This window comes from Balearica regulorum, chromosome 2 (assembly GCF_011004875.1).
Source record: "Balearica regulorum gibbericeps isolate bBalReg1 chromosome 2, bBalReg1.pri, whole genome shotgun sequence".
Classification (NCBI taxonomy): domain Eukaryota; kingdom Metazoa; phylum Chordata; class Aves; order Gruiformes; family Gruidae; genus Balearica; species Balearica regulorum.
This window is the reverse complement of record NC_046185.1, coordinates 126,387,278-126,400,649: the sequence shown is the minus strand read 5'-3', so window position 1 is coordinate 126,400,649 and position 13,372 is coordinate 126,387,278. Positions and strand designations below refer to the sequence as shown.

Sequence of the window (13,372 nt, the reverse complement as noted above, 5' to 3'; positions counted from 1 at the left end):
CTGCCCGTAGCTTTGTACCGAGGGTGGATTACTACAGCTTGGCTGTATGGCTGGGTAGGAGTATTACGCAGTGCGCTAAGCAGAGCCTGGGCAAGATCTCCTGAATACAAAATTGTTCCATGTAATTTCTCAGTAAAATTATCACCTATGTGAATGTGACTGATTTGTACTGGACATGCTGGAACAAAACCACGTACAACTATGTTGTCCTTCAGGTCGCAGTTAAATTAATGAGTGCTCCGAGAGCTTTTCTAGTTTGTACAAATAAATTCCTGAGCTGAAAGTACTACTTGCCAGACTTTGCTGACAAGCTTCATGTCAGGGTAGATCTGCTCTAGTATCTCCCACACGATTTGTTTGGGGTTTTCCCCTCTTCTTTTTTCCCCTCTTCTTTTTTCCCCTCTTCTTTTTTCCCCTCTTCTTTTTTCCCCTCTTCTTTTCTTCCAGACACTAGCAAAACCCCAGCGGCCAAATCTGATGGTAATTGTTCCTCCTGCCCCAAATCCTTCCCCTGCAACAACACGCTGACCTAAGCCTCCTGCAGTACCAAAAAGCCCTGTGGCCCTGTTGAAGGTCAAGGTAAAAGGACTGTTGCCATTTCAAACATATGTTCTCTCCAAATTGAATGCTTTATTGCAGCTGGTACTATTTGTGACTAGAGGCTATAGATCTGCAAGGGGATTGCTTAATGATAAGCTTGTTGATTTGCGCCTCAACACGGCTGTATCCAGACATAGTCAAAGCCCCTGCTAGAGACATGCACCTGTCCCTCCCTCCTCCATAACCCCTGTTGCAAGGTAACTCCTTTCTTTAAGTGCTTTTTAAGGCTTTTACCACCAGTGACTTTCTCAAGCCAAGTCCATGAGAAGGAAGGATACCTCTTAGCCATAAGCTTGCTGATTTTATTGCTGAATGAGATTATTGCTTTAAGTGAAACAGTGAGAAGCAAATGGCAGAGAAAGGACTTAGGCGGTGACCTGGCAGCAGCAGACAACGTTAAGGTAGCTCAGTTATCACAGTTATTCCCTTTGCTCTTCCTTCCAGGCAAGGGAAATGTTGATTTGTTCTGGGACTGGGAGAGTTTGCTAGCTAAGAAGGTGAAGGGCTCAAGCAGTGTTTTCCGATCTGTCACCGTCACTTCCCACAGTCTCACTTTCTCAGCCCTCGCCCATTGCTGTGCTGCTTCTGTTTCCACTTGCCTTTGTTCCAGGAGGTCAGTTTTGTTTCCCAAGACAATAACTGCTACCTACAAATAAAACGGAAGGGTGAGCTTTATACAAAAAGCATCCACCGCTCACCGTGCTTTTAAACAGCAGGCAAGCAGCAACACAGTTCAGACCTGTTCTTTAACTTAGTGCTGGCACAAGGTAAGCTGCGTGTAGTTTGGAAGAGCGGGGTCTGGGATTTGAATTAGCCTCATCTTCTGTGGGTTGGGAGTTGGTTTTAATAACAGGATATGCAGGACTCCCCTCCTCCGATCGCTTAAAGGGAAACAATACCCAAGAGAGTCAAACAGCCCTGTTCTCTGTTTACCTTGCAGTTGAGCTGCCCCAGACAAATGATAAGAGCATGACATCTGAGTAGGTCAGAGCACTGGATGCTCAAGACATGAAAAAATGCATAGGAGCAGAGAAAGCCTGGACCCCACAGCTGTGGGTTTTGCCCAGCTTGTTTTTTCCCAAGCCCCAACCCGCAATATAAACAAACCAACGCTGCCACAAGGCAGCCGGCGCCAGTAGCCCGGACAGGCTGAGCTGGTAAGCCCCTCTCCCAGCCCAGGCGGTTGCCCGCTCCCAAATGCAAGGTAAGCCACTGCAGGGACCTAAGCGGACAGTCTTCTGTCCCCGAAAGGGTCAGATAAGCACCAGCACCATCCTCTTGGAAGCAGTTTCAAGAGCAGCCGGTTAGCTAACTCCAGCAGCACAGTTGTATCAAACCCTGTGTCAGACCCTTAGTTGTAAGGATCCATCAAGTGACTTCTGTATCACTGAGCGGAGCTGAGCTCAGCGACCTGCCCCGGTACTTCAGTTCTAGGAAGTGCTGAAGGTAGTGCCGGCCACTTAAAGTTACTGCTCCTGCTTATTTTAAGTTAACCATTTTCTAAAAATGTTTTACCAGCATCAGCTCTTAGGGGAAACCAGGCCTATATTTATAGTTCAAGGTCCTTAGTCAAACACTGGTTTCATCGCTACACTAGTGGTTTGACAAAGATCAAGTGATAAAGTCCTCTCTGGCTGATGATTTGGGGTTTTTGCTGTGGCCACACCTGCTCGCTCTTTCCTGTTCATCAGGCTAATTCCAGGATGTCTTCTGTTTCTTTTCAGCTAGAGATGTTTACCCTGTTCCTGTGAGGTCTGAGGCTTCCTTTCTTTTCTATAGCAGCCCATCCATGGTGTTTGGGGAATTAAAAAAAAAAAAGTTTTTTCCCTCTGTGGAGGCTTTGAAAGAAGCTATAATCTTCATATGCATTTCCCACAAGCTCCAACTGAATTTTACCTATGGTTAAGCTCTGTCAGTGTGAGAGAACACAACCGCTATTGAGTATAAAATTTGGCCAGGCTTTAAGGTGTGCGCTGAAGAGCCCCCACAGCCAGCAGAGGCAAGAAACCAGCCCTCACTGCTGTCTGTCATCTGCCACACAGCAGGGGACTGTGCCACTCAACAAGGTGACGTTCTGCCAGCCCAGGAGCACTCTGTGTGGGGACACATCCCTAATTTGGTTAAGGATGCATTCTAGCAGAGCCCAAACTTTAAGCCTGCTGATGCTGTCTTAGGACTCCTGATCTCACCTTCTATGCTTCACAGCCTATTTCATATGGACTAGAAATCACAGGAATAAAACTAATTTATCCAGCTTATTGTAGGCACTGCTCTTTCCACTATGTTATCCTCAGTCAAACTCACAACCTCAAGCTCTCCCAGAGGATAAGCAAATTTTCTAAAATACTTGCACGCCACGAGAGAGAAGAGTTCTGGCAGGTAACACAGAAGAGAGGGACGCGAATCCTGTTGGAGCTGTGACTCCCTCTCCGCATTACGACATGCTGTAAAGTAACAAATCGGGGCCCTCACAAAACACAGCACCTGGGAAAAATTTCCTGCTTGTCCACCTTTCCTTGCCCTGCAGGGCAGTTATGATGGACTCCCGTATCCCTGACATACGTGACAGTCTGCAGCTCGCGCCAGTCCCACCAGCTAGCATACCTCTCCTGTGACTGCACGTTTGGCTGCTGTCAAACTTGGAGTGTGCCTCCCTCCACCACCCAATGTGCTGTCAGTACTAAACAAGCTACATTTTTGGATAGTCTCTCTCCCTACCATTATCCAATTAATTCTTCATGCACTTTTATATATATATATATATATATATTTTTAACAGCATAAAACAGACGTAGGCTAAAGACATTTAACAGGGAAAACTACTTGAGAATATAAAGATACTGTAGGAAAAGCCATAATGCTAATGCTTCATGCAAGTTATATTTGTTTAGCTAAGCTGGAACACTGTCAGCTGAAAACACTAGCTGCTTTCTGAGGGAAAATAGAGCAGTCATTTCACACAATTGAATTGATTCAATATGGTTGTTAAAATACATTAAAGCTGCTTTGCCAATTGACTAATGTCTGGGAGACCCATTGTCAATTACACTAGTTTGTAAGCCATCAAGTACATGAATACAAAACAAACAAAGATAATGCCCTTCGTTATATTATTCTATGCACTTGACTTCCCATGTACAATATCTAAAAAAACATATGAACTGCACTGCTGTAGACCATATGTTTTATTAGTCATAAGTGTCCTGACTGGTGCATTCAGCTAACCGAATTTTAGCTGTAGTAGAGGAAGTAAGGAGGAAAAAAAAGAAACCCAACGCATTCTTTTGCATGACCCGCATGGCATGCGAATTAGGCTTCCCCAGCATGAGAAAGCTTCCTTTTGCTGGATTACCCAAGGCTGTGGGTACATTCATTTTCCTTTGTACGCGAGTTTTACAGAAACAAAATTATGCTTTGCAACCTTAACTTCCTATCATTGATATAGCGATAAGCCAAGCAGTTACGGCACTGTGCGTTTACCTCCTTTTTGTCTCTAAAGACGTCTATCTCCTTCTTGAGCAGTTCGACTCTTTGGAAAGCTTCGAGGCTGGTCACGGCGTACACGAGAACAAAGCCATCAGCGACAGAGAAATAGTGTTTTGGCAATTCTACACCCTCCTGCAGACCCCTGGTGTCATAGAGCCGTAACTGTTCTTTCACACCTCGGTCTGTCTCCACCGATGCCAAATACACATCTTCCATTGTGGCACCCTCCTCTAAGCCTGTTTTAAAACAAGTAGGAAAGTTCAACTGGTGTAAGTACAACACCACTATAAGAATTATTTGCAGTACAGCAGAACTTTACCCCACAACAGCTTTCAGTGCATGTTTTCCAGAGTGACTTGACCTGGACTCGACCTTGCCCGAGATGCCCATGAAGGGCTGTATTCACAGATCACTGCACCAGCTACTTACAATAGCGATGCTGCATAAATACAACCATCTAATATTTAAGCACATGATTATGCCTGTAAAATTAATCTATACAACATGCACGTTCAGGATAGGGTAAGATGGTTCTTCCCCCACGTTTCCCAAACTCCAACCACCCAGTGTACCAGTTCTGTGCCAAACATGCTTCAAACGGGCCTGCCCAAACGTACCCCTTTGGAAGAACAGCCAAGGAACACCAGATAGCCAAGTATTAATATCTTAAGCCTACTTCTTTGCTTCATACCGAGCTGGATCATATGGCAGAAGCAAGAGCCAAAGGAATAATTCTGGAAATGAATGCATATTGGTGGTACAACTAACCAACAAGTGAAATCAAGCCAGAAAGGGAAGGGGATGTTTGCATGCAAGCAAAGTTGCATGCTATGTTTGCTCAAATACACAGTGAGCTTTTTCCATCCCTTAGGGATTTAAAATGACTCAGATTTGCTAATAGGAGCAAGCTCATTTACTGCAAGGTAAGAGCACACATGAGGTAACAAGCTTTCGTATATATATCACCTGCTCCATGGTAACTATCTGCATACTGGTTCTCCTTCCTTCCTCTCCCCATGGTAAATGTGAGGTAATTCAAGGAGGCTTACTTCGAACTAACTAAACCGATTTTTTCCAAGCCAAACTTGAAAACTCATCGATCACCTTAGCTTTGTGTTCCCCCTGGATGCAGATACATAAAGTAACAGGCCTCAACAAACTACATATAGTGTAGCTGGGTCACTTTCAGAGTCGGGTTTAAGTATTCCTATAAACCCTCTGCGATCCACGTTTTTGCCTCCACTGCACTCTTATATATACGAATTGTTTGCTGTTGCAGGGCTACAATAACAAGTCTCGCATTATTCTCTTTGTCTGCCAAAATGGGACCATATTAGTGCATTGTTTAAGAAAACACGAGGGATTATCTGGCCTGTGAAAATAAGGATTTTGCTATATTCAATTACACTATTCAAAATACATCACATTGACAAACAAGCTAAAGCATTCCACCCACACTGATGGTTTCCCATGATGTACGCAGCATTCCTGTGCAGGAAAGTGGCACAAGCTGTTCTTTTTGCCCCTCTCTATGTAGTCTTTATAGATCAAACTCTTATTAGGTTTGCAATGAATTAATTTATCTCGCCTCCAAATATAGCCATGCTAACATGTGGGAGCAAAACTAAGAGCAGAAGGACAAAACAAAGGTTAATAAAAAGAGGAAGCGTGAAGGCATTCCGTGTGGTTGGAGAACGTGTTACAAGGGCATTTTTAAAGACTGAAGTAGGTAACAGAGCCCTTTCTGGATACAGCGCTGTAGTTCTTCTTGCTCTGCTTCGTTGCATTGTACAGACAGATAAAGGAAATATCTAGCATCGGTAAATACAACTTTGGCAAGAAGGAATGAACCATAACTACCTAAGTTTTCTTTTCAGAAAGCAGTGAATAATCTTGCACAGGTTTTTACCATTTAAATGCTGCACTGTAATTCAACAGTCTTTAATACATCCACATTTTCCTGCAACAGTCTCTTCCTAATAGCATTGAAATTAGCAGTGAAAATTGTGTCTTTTAACATTCTACTCGAAAACGAAGAGGAAAAATGAAGACCTGGGACTTAAGTCAGCAGAATAAAACAAAAAATTTTTACGTGAACTGAAGGGACACTTTGGTGGAGGGAAGTGGAATTTATGCATCAGTATCAGATTCCAGAGGTGAAATTTCACCTACGTACACTGGGGGAGGGAGTGTATGCAAGTAGATTCCTAAGCAAACGCAGATAATTTTTAGACATACCTGTGTCACCTTATTCGAGGCCCTGCTTCTAAAGCCCAGACCGCGTGCTAGCTGCATCTGGCTGACAACAATATTTACCGTTCTTGTTAGTACCGTCCCATTCAAACACTTTCCCGGTCTCCATTCAACACATGTGCCAGGCAAGTTGTTGTACGAGCGGCAGAACTAGTCAGGAAAGCCCAGTGCCCTAGGAGGGTGCCTGGCACCATCCCAGCCTCCGGCATCCCCAGGCATCCTCCCACCTTTGCCACCTGGGTGGGCAAGGGCAGCTTGTGCCGGTGAGTTACGGCCCTGCAGGCTGCTGCCCGCTCAAGGAGGTTTTCCTTGGAGGACAGCATTATCGTAGGCCTTTTCTCTCTTTCCTGCTACCAGTTTTTCTAGATTTACAGAAACATGTTTTTGAGATATCTACTGCTGTGACACAGATGAACGGGCAGATGGAACCAGCTTTCAGGTGCAGAAGCTACGGGGGGAAAGGGGAACTAACAAGAGAGTGAACAATCATGTGGTTTCTTTGGAAATTAAGGATGAAAAAAAGTTAGGGAAGGAAAGGAGGAATAGACAGGAGATTGTTGCCATTCTCTAGCACCTACTTAGCTTGTGCAAGTTTGGGGAGAGGCAGAAAGGTCTTCATCTATGTTACCCACTGCTGCCACAGAGGAACTGCAAGGGGAAGCCTCAGTCATAAATTGGGTGGTGTGTCAACCCCTGGTGGTTTCCCAATGAGGAAAAGAAAAGGCTCAATATACTAATGAATACTGCAGACTCAGGCTAGCCAAAGCAGAGATATTGCAAATACCAAAATAAAGCAAAATTTCAAGATGCATGGAATTTCAGAAGTTGCCATGTGACTCTCAAACAGAAATGCAATGCAAATTTTGTGTCTTCTTGAGTACTTTTGGAGATCTCCTATGTAATCTCTCCTTCACTTTTTCCAGCAGGAATTTAGCAAAGAGTTCCTAAAGCCTGCTATTCCTTGTTTGTAAACCACAGGATAACAGGGTCTGCTTTACTTAGATCCCAAACGACAGAGTATCAGAGGATCCTTGACTTGGAGAAGAGCTGGACAGGCCCCAACAGGAGCTGGTCTATTTAGCTTTAGCTGCCAGTTAAGTACTGGTCCCACCAACCAGTAGCCACAGTTGTGACCCTTGGTTGCATACATTCAGCTCCATTTTCATCTGTTTCTAAAATGCAAAACTGACTATAGATCCATCAGGAGGTAGTTTTGATTTAAGAAACAAAGATGTAAGAATGCATAATTTGGTTAATTAGCCTCCACGTCTTTGGAACTGTGAAAGCCAAAACCCCAAATCCCTCCAGCTGAGACCAAGCGAGGCAAATTCTCTCGTTATGGGTTCTACCACAGCAATATATGGTGTTTTCATTCCCAGCTACTAAGATGATTTGAAGTAGCTGCTTACGAATAACCTGATCATACCAGCTATTTACACAGCCAGGACGCAGAGACAAGGAAAATCGTGTTTTCTACAGGAAGAGTTCTCATCTCCTTCTGTTGAGCTGATAAGCTTTACCATAGGTTGAGGGGCCAGAGATATTTTAAAGGCAGAAGGAAGACTCCTTTCTGCACTATCGCTGAACGGGAACACTGTTCAAGAAAAACCACCTACTCCCTTTACAGACGTGTTCCACGCCAAAGCTAAGCCAGAGCCCTCTTGTTAGCTCTCTCAAGAGAGCTCAGGCCAAGCAGTGCCAGGTACCACAGGTATTTAGTGGGATAATCTTCTACTGCCAGTCAAGGACCCATTTCACGACTGAGGAGAAAAGACTGGCCCCTCTTTTTTCAGGAGTGCAACAGAAGGTGGAGAATTCCCCCTCCCTGGAAGTGTTCAAGGCCAGGCTGGATGGGGGTTTGGGCAGCCTGGTCTAGTGGAAGGTGTCCCTGCCCATGACAGGGGGGTTGGAACTAGATGGTCTTTGAGGTCCCTTCCAACCCAAACCATTCTGTGATTCTATGATTTGGACAAACACAACATTGAAGCCACAAAAAGAGAGATCATCCCAGGTACCAGGCAACTATGCACCTACATGCAAGCCTTAACAACTATTTGGCCCAACCTATGGCAATGCAGTCCCTACGCGACTCAAACCTAAATCTGCACCCATTTCAAATATCTCCTTCCAGGTTTTGTCTGATTCCTTGTATCAGTTTAGCCAGAGAGGCTGCCATGCAATACATATGTTACTTTAGACGGCTCTGACAGCTTCTCTCACCTTTTTGCCCTCTCCTTCCTCATCCTAGGGCCCAAGGCAAACAGCCTCTCTTGCAGTTTTAAAGCCTAGCACAAAGCCCAATACCACACATTGTTGCTCACATGCTCCAGGGACGTCAATATTCCTTTCTGGGGGTATTCTTCCCTCCCAAGTACTTTTTCCTCTTTGACCTCAAGCATTCTTAGTGCCTTTGCAAGAGTGCTAGCTGCTGAGCGTGTAAGCGACAGCAGCACTGGGGGACTTCATCCGTGACAAGCCAGGGAGAGCTGAAAGTGCACATTTTTCTAGGAAAAGAAACGCAGTGCAAATGGGTTTACAGCACCATCACCAAGCACACAGCCAGGAGCGTGGGCTCAAAGCCAAGGGCTTTATATAGCAGTGTGAAACCTCCAAGGACACTGATCACTTCCCTGACAGCAGCTGCGCCACCACTCCTTTTTACAGGAAAGTCAACAGGAGGCACATGAACACTGACATAGACTCATGGCTGATTTACAGCCAGGAGGAGACCCCCCATGTCAGTGGCTGGGACACCTTGGAGGATGGCACCAGACCTTGTGCTCTGAGCCTACAACCAAGTTCAAGCACACCTCTTTGTCACTGGGAGGAGGATGTGGATGCTGTCAGGAATGGACAGACTCCATGCGTTGGCTTGGCAGTCCTCCCCACGGCTCTCCGGCCCTTGGACCAGCCGCAGAGCCACTCCTGACATCAGTCAGGAAGCACAGGTTTTGAAACAGCTTGTGTCCGTGTTCCCGTACCCGGTGAGCTGCCTTGCTAGTTGGCTCTGAGCAGACGGGCTTTCAGCAAACACACTAGTCCTTTTTGCGTCCTGCCAAAAAGGCCAGCAGCCAAGATGTACATGTCAGCTTTCTGGAGCTCACAAGCTTTAGGAAACAAGGATTGAGATTCAGTAATCATGTTTTAAGCGTGGAGGGGCCACGGTGCTGGTGCAACGGCAGCTCTGGCAATGGGTCTGTGCAGTTTAAAGCAGCTCAGCTAAGGAGCAATCAAAAACTCAGTGTTCCTCAAACTCTGTCCTTGCCCAGTGAGACCCTCACAGTGGTGTCCTGCCTATGCAGTTCGAGGGTTAAATCAATACAAATTGGAGCAGTAGCTAAAGATCTTCTGGGAACCGCTTCCACCAGCCCACACTTCAGGCACCCTCTGCCAGAACCGCCCGTGGGCTAAGGAAGAGGCAGGGAGGATGGTGACCACTCAGCGGGACTGCCAGAAACGCCAACACATCGGTCCATACCCCAAAACGTGCCTGATGGCACACGTGGGCGATATCAAAAGCGCTGGGCTGTGGCCGCTCGTCCCTTGGGGCTGCAGTGGCTCTGTACAAGTCCTCGCCTTACTCTGATCTTGACTCTGCTACTTACCCTCTTTCTCCGAATGTGTTGGGAATAAGATTTGACCACAATCATAAAAAAATGGGAGCCTACCTTCTTCCTTCTCCCCTTGCACCCCCCCCTCTGCTATCAGCTGCTCCCTCCCTTGCTGTTAACTCTGAAAAAGAAGAGCAGAAAGGGAAGTTTTCCTGTGGGAAAGGAAAACTGATCTTTTTCTTGAGGGGGACGGGTGGAAGTCTGTGTTGTGCTACAGCTGAGCTGGAGCATTCAGGAGCGACAGAGGGACACCCGCAGCTAAACCCTGAGCACGAGGCCTCCCTCCAGTTATGTCAGCCAGTATACATGACGTTATATAATCGTGTATATGGCTGGTTCCATAAATAGCTCCTCTGATCAGCAACACCTGAATATCCTTCCTGCCTGGGTCGCTAATAGGAGCTCGGAGCAGGAAGTAATGCAAGGCAATACGATTTAAGCAACGTGGCCTTGCTCATGCTGCTCGGGTGTCTCTGACAACCGCCCAGCCCAGCGCAAAGGAGAGGCAGGTCGGGAGTAAAGGGAAAAACCTTCAGCCTGCAGGTTTTGCAATCTTCACGCTGAAAGCTACGCGGGGCTACGTGCATAGGGCTCGGTAAGGTGCTGGAAACAGATGTTGCTGCAACATTAGAGGAAATCCTCCTTTTAAACAAGGGTATCAGCACGCAGTTCTGTATCACGCTTTGCCAGCAAATTCCTCCCTTCCACACATTTTAAAGGCACAGTGTCTGCAAAGCATCGTTCCAGAAATCCTAGTGCTTATCCAATAACTTACCCCAACATTTAATTTACCTGCCCAAGGAAAAGATACAAACAGACTAGACATCCTCCGTCCAAGCCCTGAGACTCACCCCTGGTGCCACCCCTTGTTTCTGGGTGAGGCAGGAATAATTCATCAGCCTGCTGATCGTTGCCCTTGCTCTCAAAGCCAAGTCATGTGGAAACAGAGGGAAACAAGCTGGCTTTGCCTTCGTTCCCTTTATTTTCTGCACAGCAAGTCTCAGATATCCCATGCTCCTGTCTCGAGTCCATTTTCCACGGGAGGATTTCTTTGAGAGCCGAGAAGCTCGGCCCTGGAAGTTCAGGACAGAATGTGGGACCTAAAGCAGAGCTGTTTTTCTTTCCAGCACTTTGATTAAATATTAGACAAACCCAAGCAAAATAAAGCTTTAAGAAGATGGAACAAAAGTCTAAACAGTCTCTCCACTCATCACATGATATCAATTTATTTTTTTAGGCATCTGCAGCATCTTTCAGGGAATGAGATAGTTCTTATGTAAATAGGCAGCAAGAACATCGCCTACTTTCTGTGTTTGTTTCTTTTTAAACATTAATGTATTTTATAACCGGGAACGTCATCGAAAGCATTCTTCTCCAAGCCTGTTTTAAAAATCTGTAAGCAAGGAACTATGAATTTCAAGAACTGCCCGGAGATGCAACACCACATTAATTTCCTCCTTCACCTCAGTGCAGTTCACGGTCCTCAGTTACTGCTTTTTGGTGACCCACACAGAACAAGAATCTAGAAAAGGAAACAGTCCCCCCCAAAAAAAAGTAAAAAACATCTCACCAACAGTATGCTTTCCATAGAGAAGCTGCTCCAAAATCGCAGTCTTTCCCACCGAGGCCATTCCACAAACCACCACCTTGTAGCCCTTCCCCATCTTTCCCGAGAGGGCAGTCAGCAGGCGAGCCTGTGCAGACACAGGAGCGTTAGCCCGGCGCAGCGGCAGGGCTCAGCACCAGACAGAAGCGAAGCCCCCGAAAGGCGAGAGGCAAAACGCGAAGCAGCGGGTGACTGGAAGGCACAGCTCCCTCCCCGGCGCTCACCAGCGACTGATATTTTTAGGACTAGAGTTTCCTCCCACACCATTCTTTAAGGTTTTAGGCTGCTGCCATCGGTGCCGATGCTTGCCTTGCAGCCTCGACGCTCTCGGGGAGACTGTTTGAGAGGGGTGAAGCGTGCAAGCCCTCTGGGGCAGGGGCTGTGCTCGTTGGCGTGTGTGTACACAGCAAGGCATGTGTTATCAGGCTTCGTGGTTTTGCTGCGGGCCTGAATGGTATCTGGTGGTATCAAGACGGCTTCTGGAAACGCGACAAAATGGCAGTTTCTTCCCTATTATTTCACACGCAGAAATAGCTTTTACAGACTAGGAACTAGAAAATAGGAGCATTAAAGGCAGAAGCACAGGAAAGCAAATGCAAAAGCAGATTTTTTTGGTTTCAGTAGGAGGCCTCCAGAAGCCAGCGGCAGTTCTGCCTGCAAGCGAGCTACGGCAGGGTGGCAGGCCCTACCGCTCCGTTCGCTGTTTGGAGCAGTTTGCCGCAGAGAAGGCCGCAGAGTACCTTTTTAGGACCGGGGGGGACCGGCGTCGTCCTGTTTCAATTCCAGTTTAACCCAATAACGCTTCACAAGGCAGGTCACTCTGCAAAGCATACATGGAAACACGGAAAGGTCACCCCGCAGCCACAGGGAGGCAAGGGGGGAGCTTTCAGGCAGGGAAAGCCTAATTCCCATTTCGATTCCCTGGCAGGGCCCGACGTCTCCACAGCAGCACGCTGAGGACACTGCTGGAGCCAGAGAGGGGGACAGAAACCTCCTCAGCACCAGGCCCCTTCCTTGCTCCCGCAAATTCACCTCTGCGGGCGCTGGGCGGGGAGGAGGCACCGGGGGAGGCAGAGAAATGCCCGGGGCACCTCTGCAGCGCAGGAGGGACCTGGGCAGATCGGGCTGCGGGGCCTGCCGGCACCGACAGCAACGGGTAAAGCCGGGGCCTCGGCCCCAGCACCGGCTGCTTACGCTCACCCCGGCGGGGAGCCCCCCCCAGGCCCGCAGCACCGGGGGCTCCCTGGCGCCAGCCAAGGGCACTGCGCTGCACACACACACCCTCCACACCGAACAGGCCTTGGGGTCGTTTTTAGGGCTTTTTTATGATTTCACTGTATGATTTTTTTAAAAAAACTATTAATTTTTAGGATTTTTTTAAGGGTTCTTCTCAGGATTTCTCTTAAAGTACTTTTTTTTCAGGTCCACACACACACCCTCCCCCCCGCCCCATCCCTTAGCTAGTTTGGGGCTCTTACGGGGGGGAGGGGGTGTTTCAGAGGATGCCCCAGCTTGCAAAGCCCCTGCCCCAAGGCCAGCCCCCCAGCTCCGCGGCCCCCGGCCGTGCCGGGCCGTGCCGTGCCCCAGGGCGCACCCCCGCCTGCAGCTCCTCGCGCCCCGGCCCCGCGCGACCCCGGGGCCGCGCCCCCCCCGTCCGCCCCAGCGCGAGCGCGCACCTGGGCCGAGCTTCCCATAGCCCTCCATTGAGCCGCGCCAGCCTGGCGGGCCGGGCCCCGCCCCCTGCCGCCCATTGGCGGGCGCGGGGGCCGGGCCGCGGCGAGGCGGGGCGAGGAGGGCGGCTGGCTCCCCCAGAACT

General features: G+C 48.0%; 1 protein-coding gene across 3 annotated transcripts; it reads right to left on the bottom strand.

Annotated features, from left to right (window-relative positions):
• Positions 1–431: 431 nt before the first annotated feature.
• Positions 432–13,342, bottom strand: NKIRAS1 (NFKB inhibitor interacting Ras like 1). 3 transcript variants are annotated; one of them, XM_075745838.1, is made up of 5 exons: positions 13,233–13,342; positions 12,297–12,376; positions 11,521–11,644; positions 4,081–4,322; positions 432–1,246 (listed from the first exon to the last, which is right to left on the bottom strand). In XM_075745838.1, the coding sequence occupies exons 3-5, from the start codon at positions 11,612–11,614 to the stop codon at positions 1,007–1,009; spliced, it is 576 nt and encodes a 191-aa protein (XP_075601953.1). In that variant the 5' UTR covers positions 11,615–11,644; positions 12,297–12,376; positions 13,233–13,342; the 3' UTR covers positions 432–1,006. The 3 variants fall into 3 exon arrangements, with proteins under 3 accessions (XP_075601953.1, XP_075601954.1, XP_075601955.1); XM_075745839.1 differs by lacking the exon at positions 11,521–11,644; XM_075745840.1 differs by lacking the exons at positions 12,297–12,376; positions 13,233–13,342 and adding an exon at positions 9,321–9,446 and having other exon boundaries at positions 11,521–11,648.
• Between the last annotated feature and the right edge of the window lie 30 nt (positions 13,343–13,372).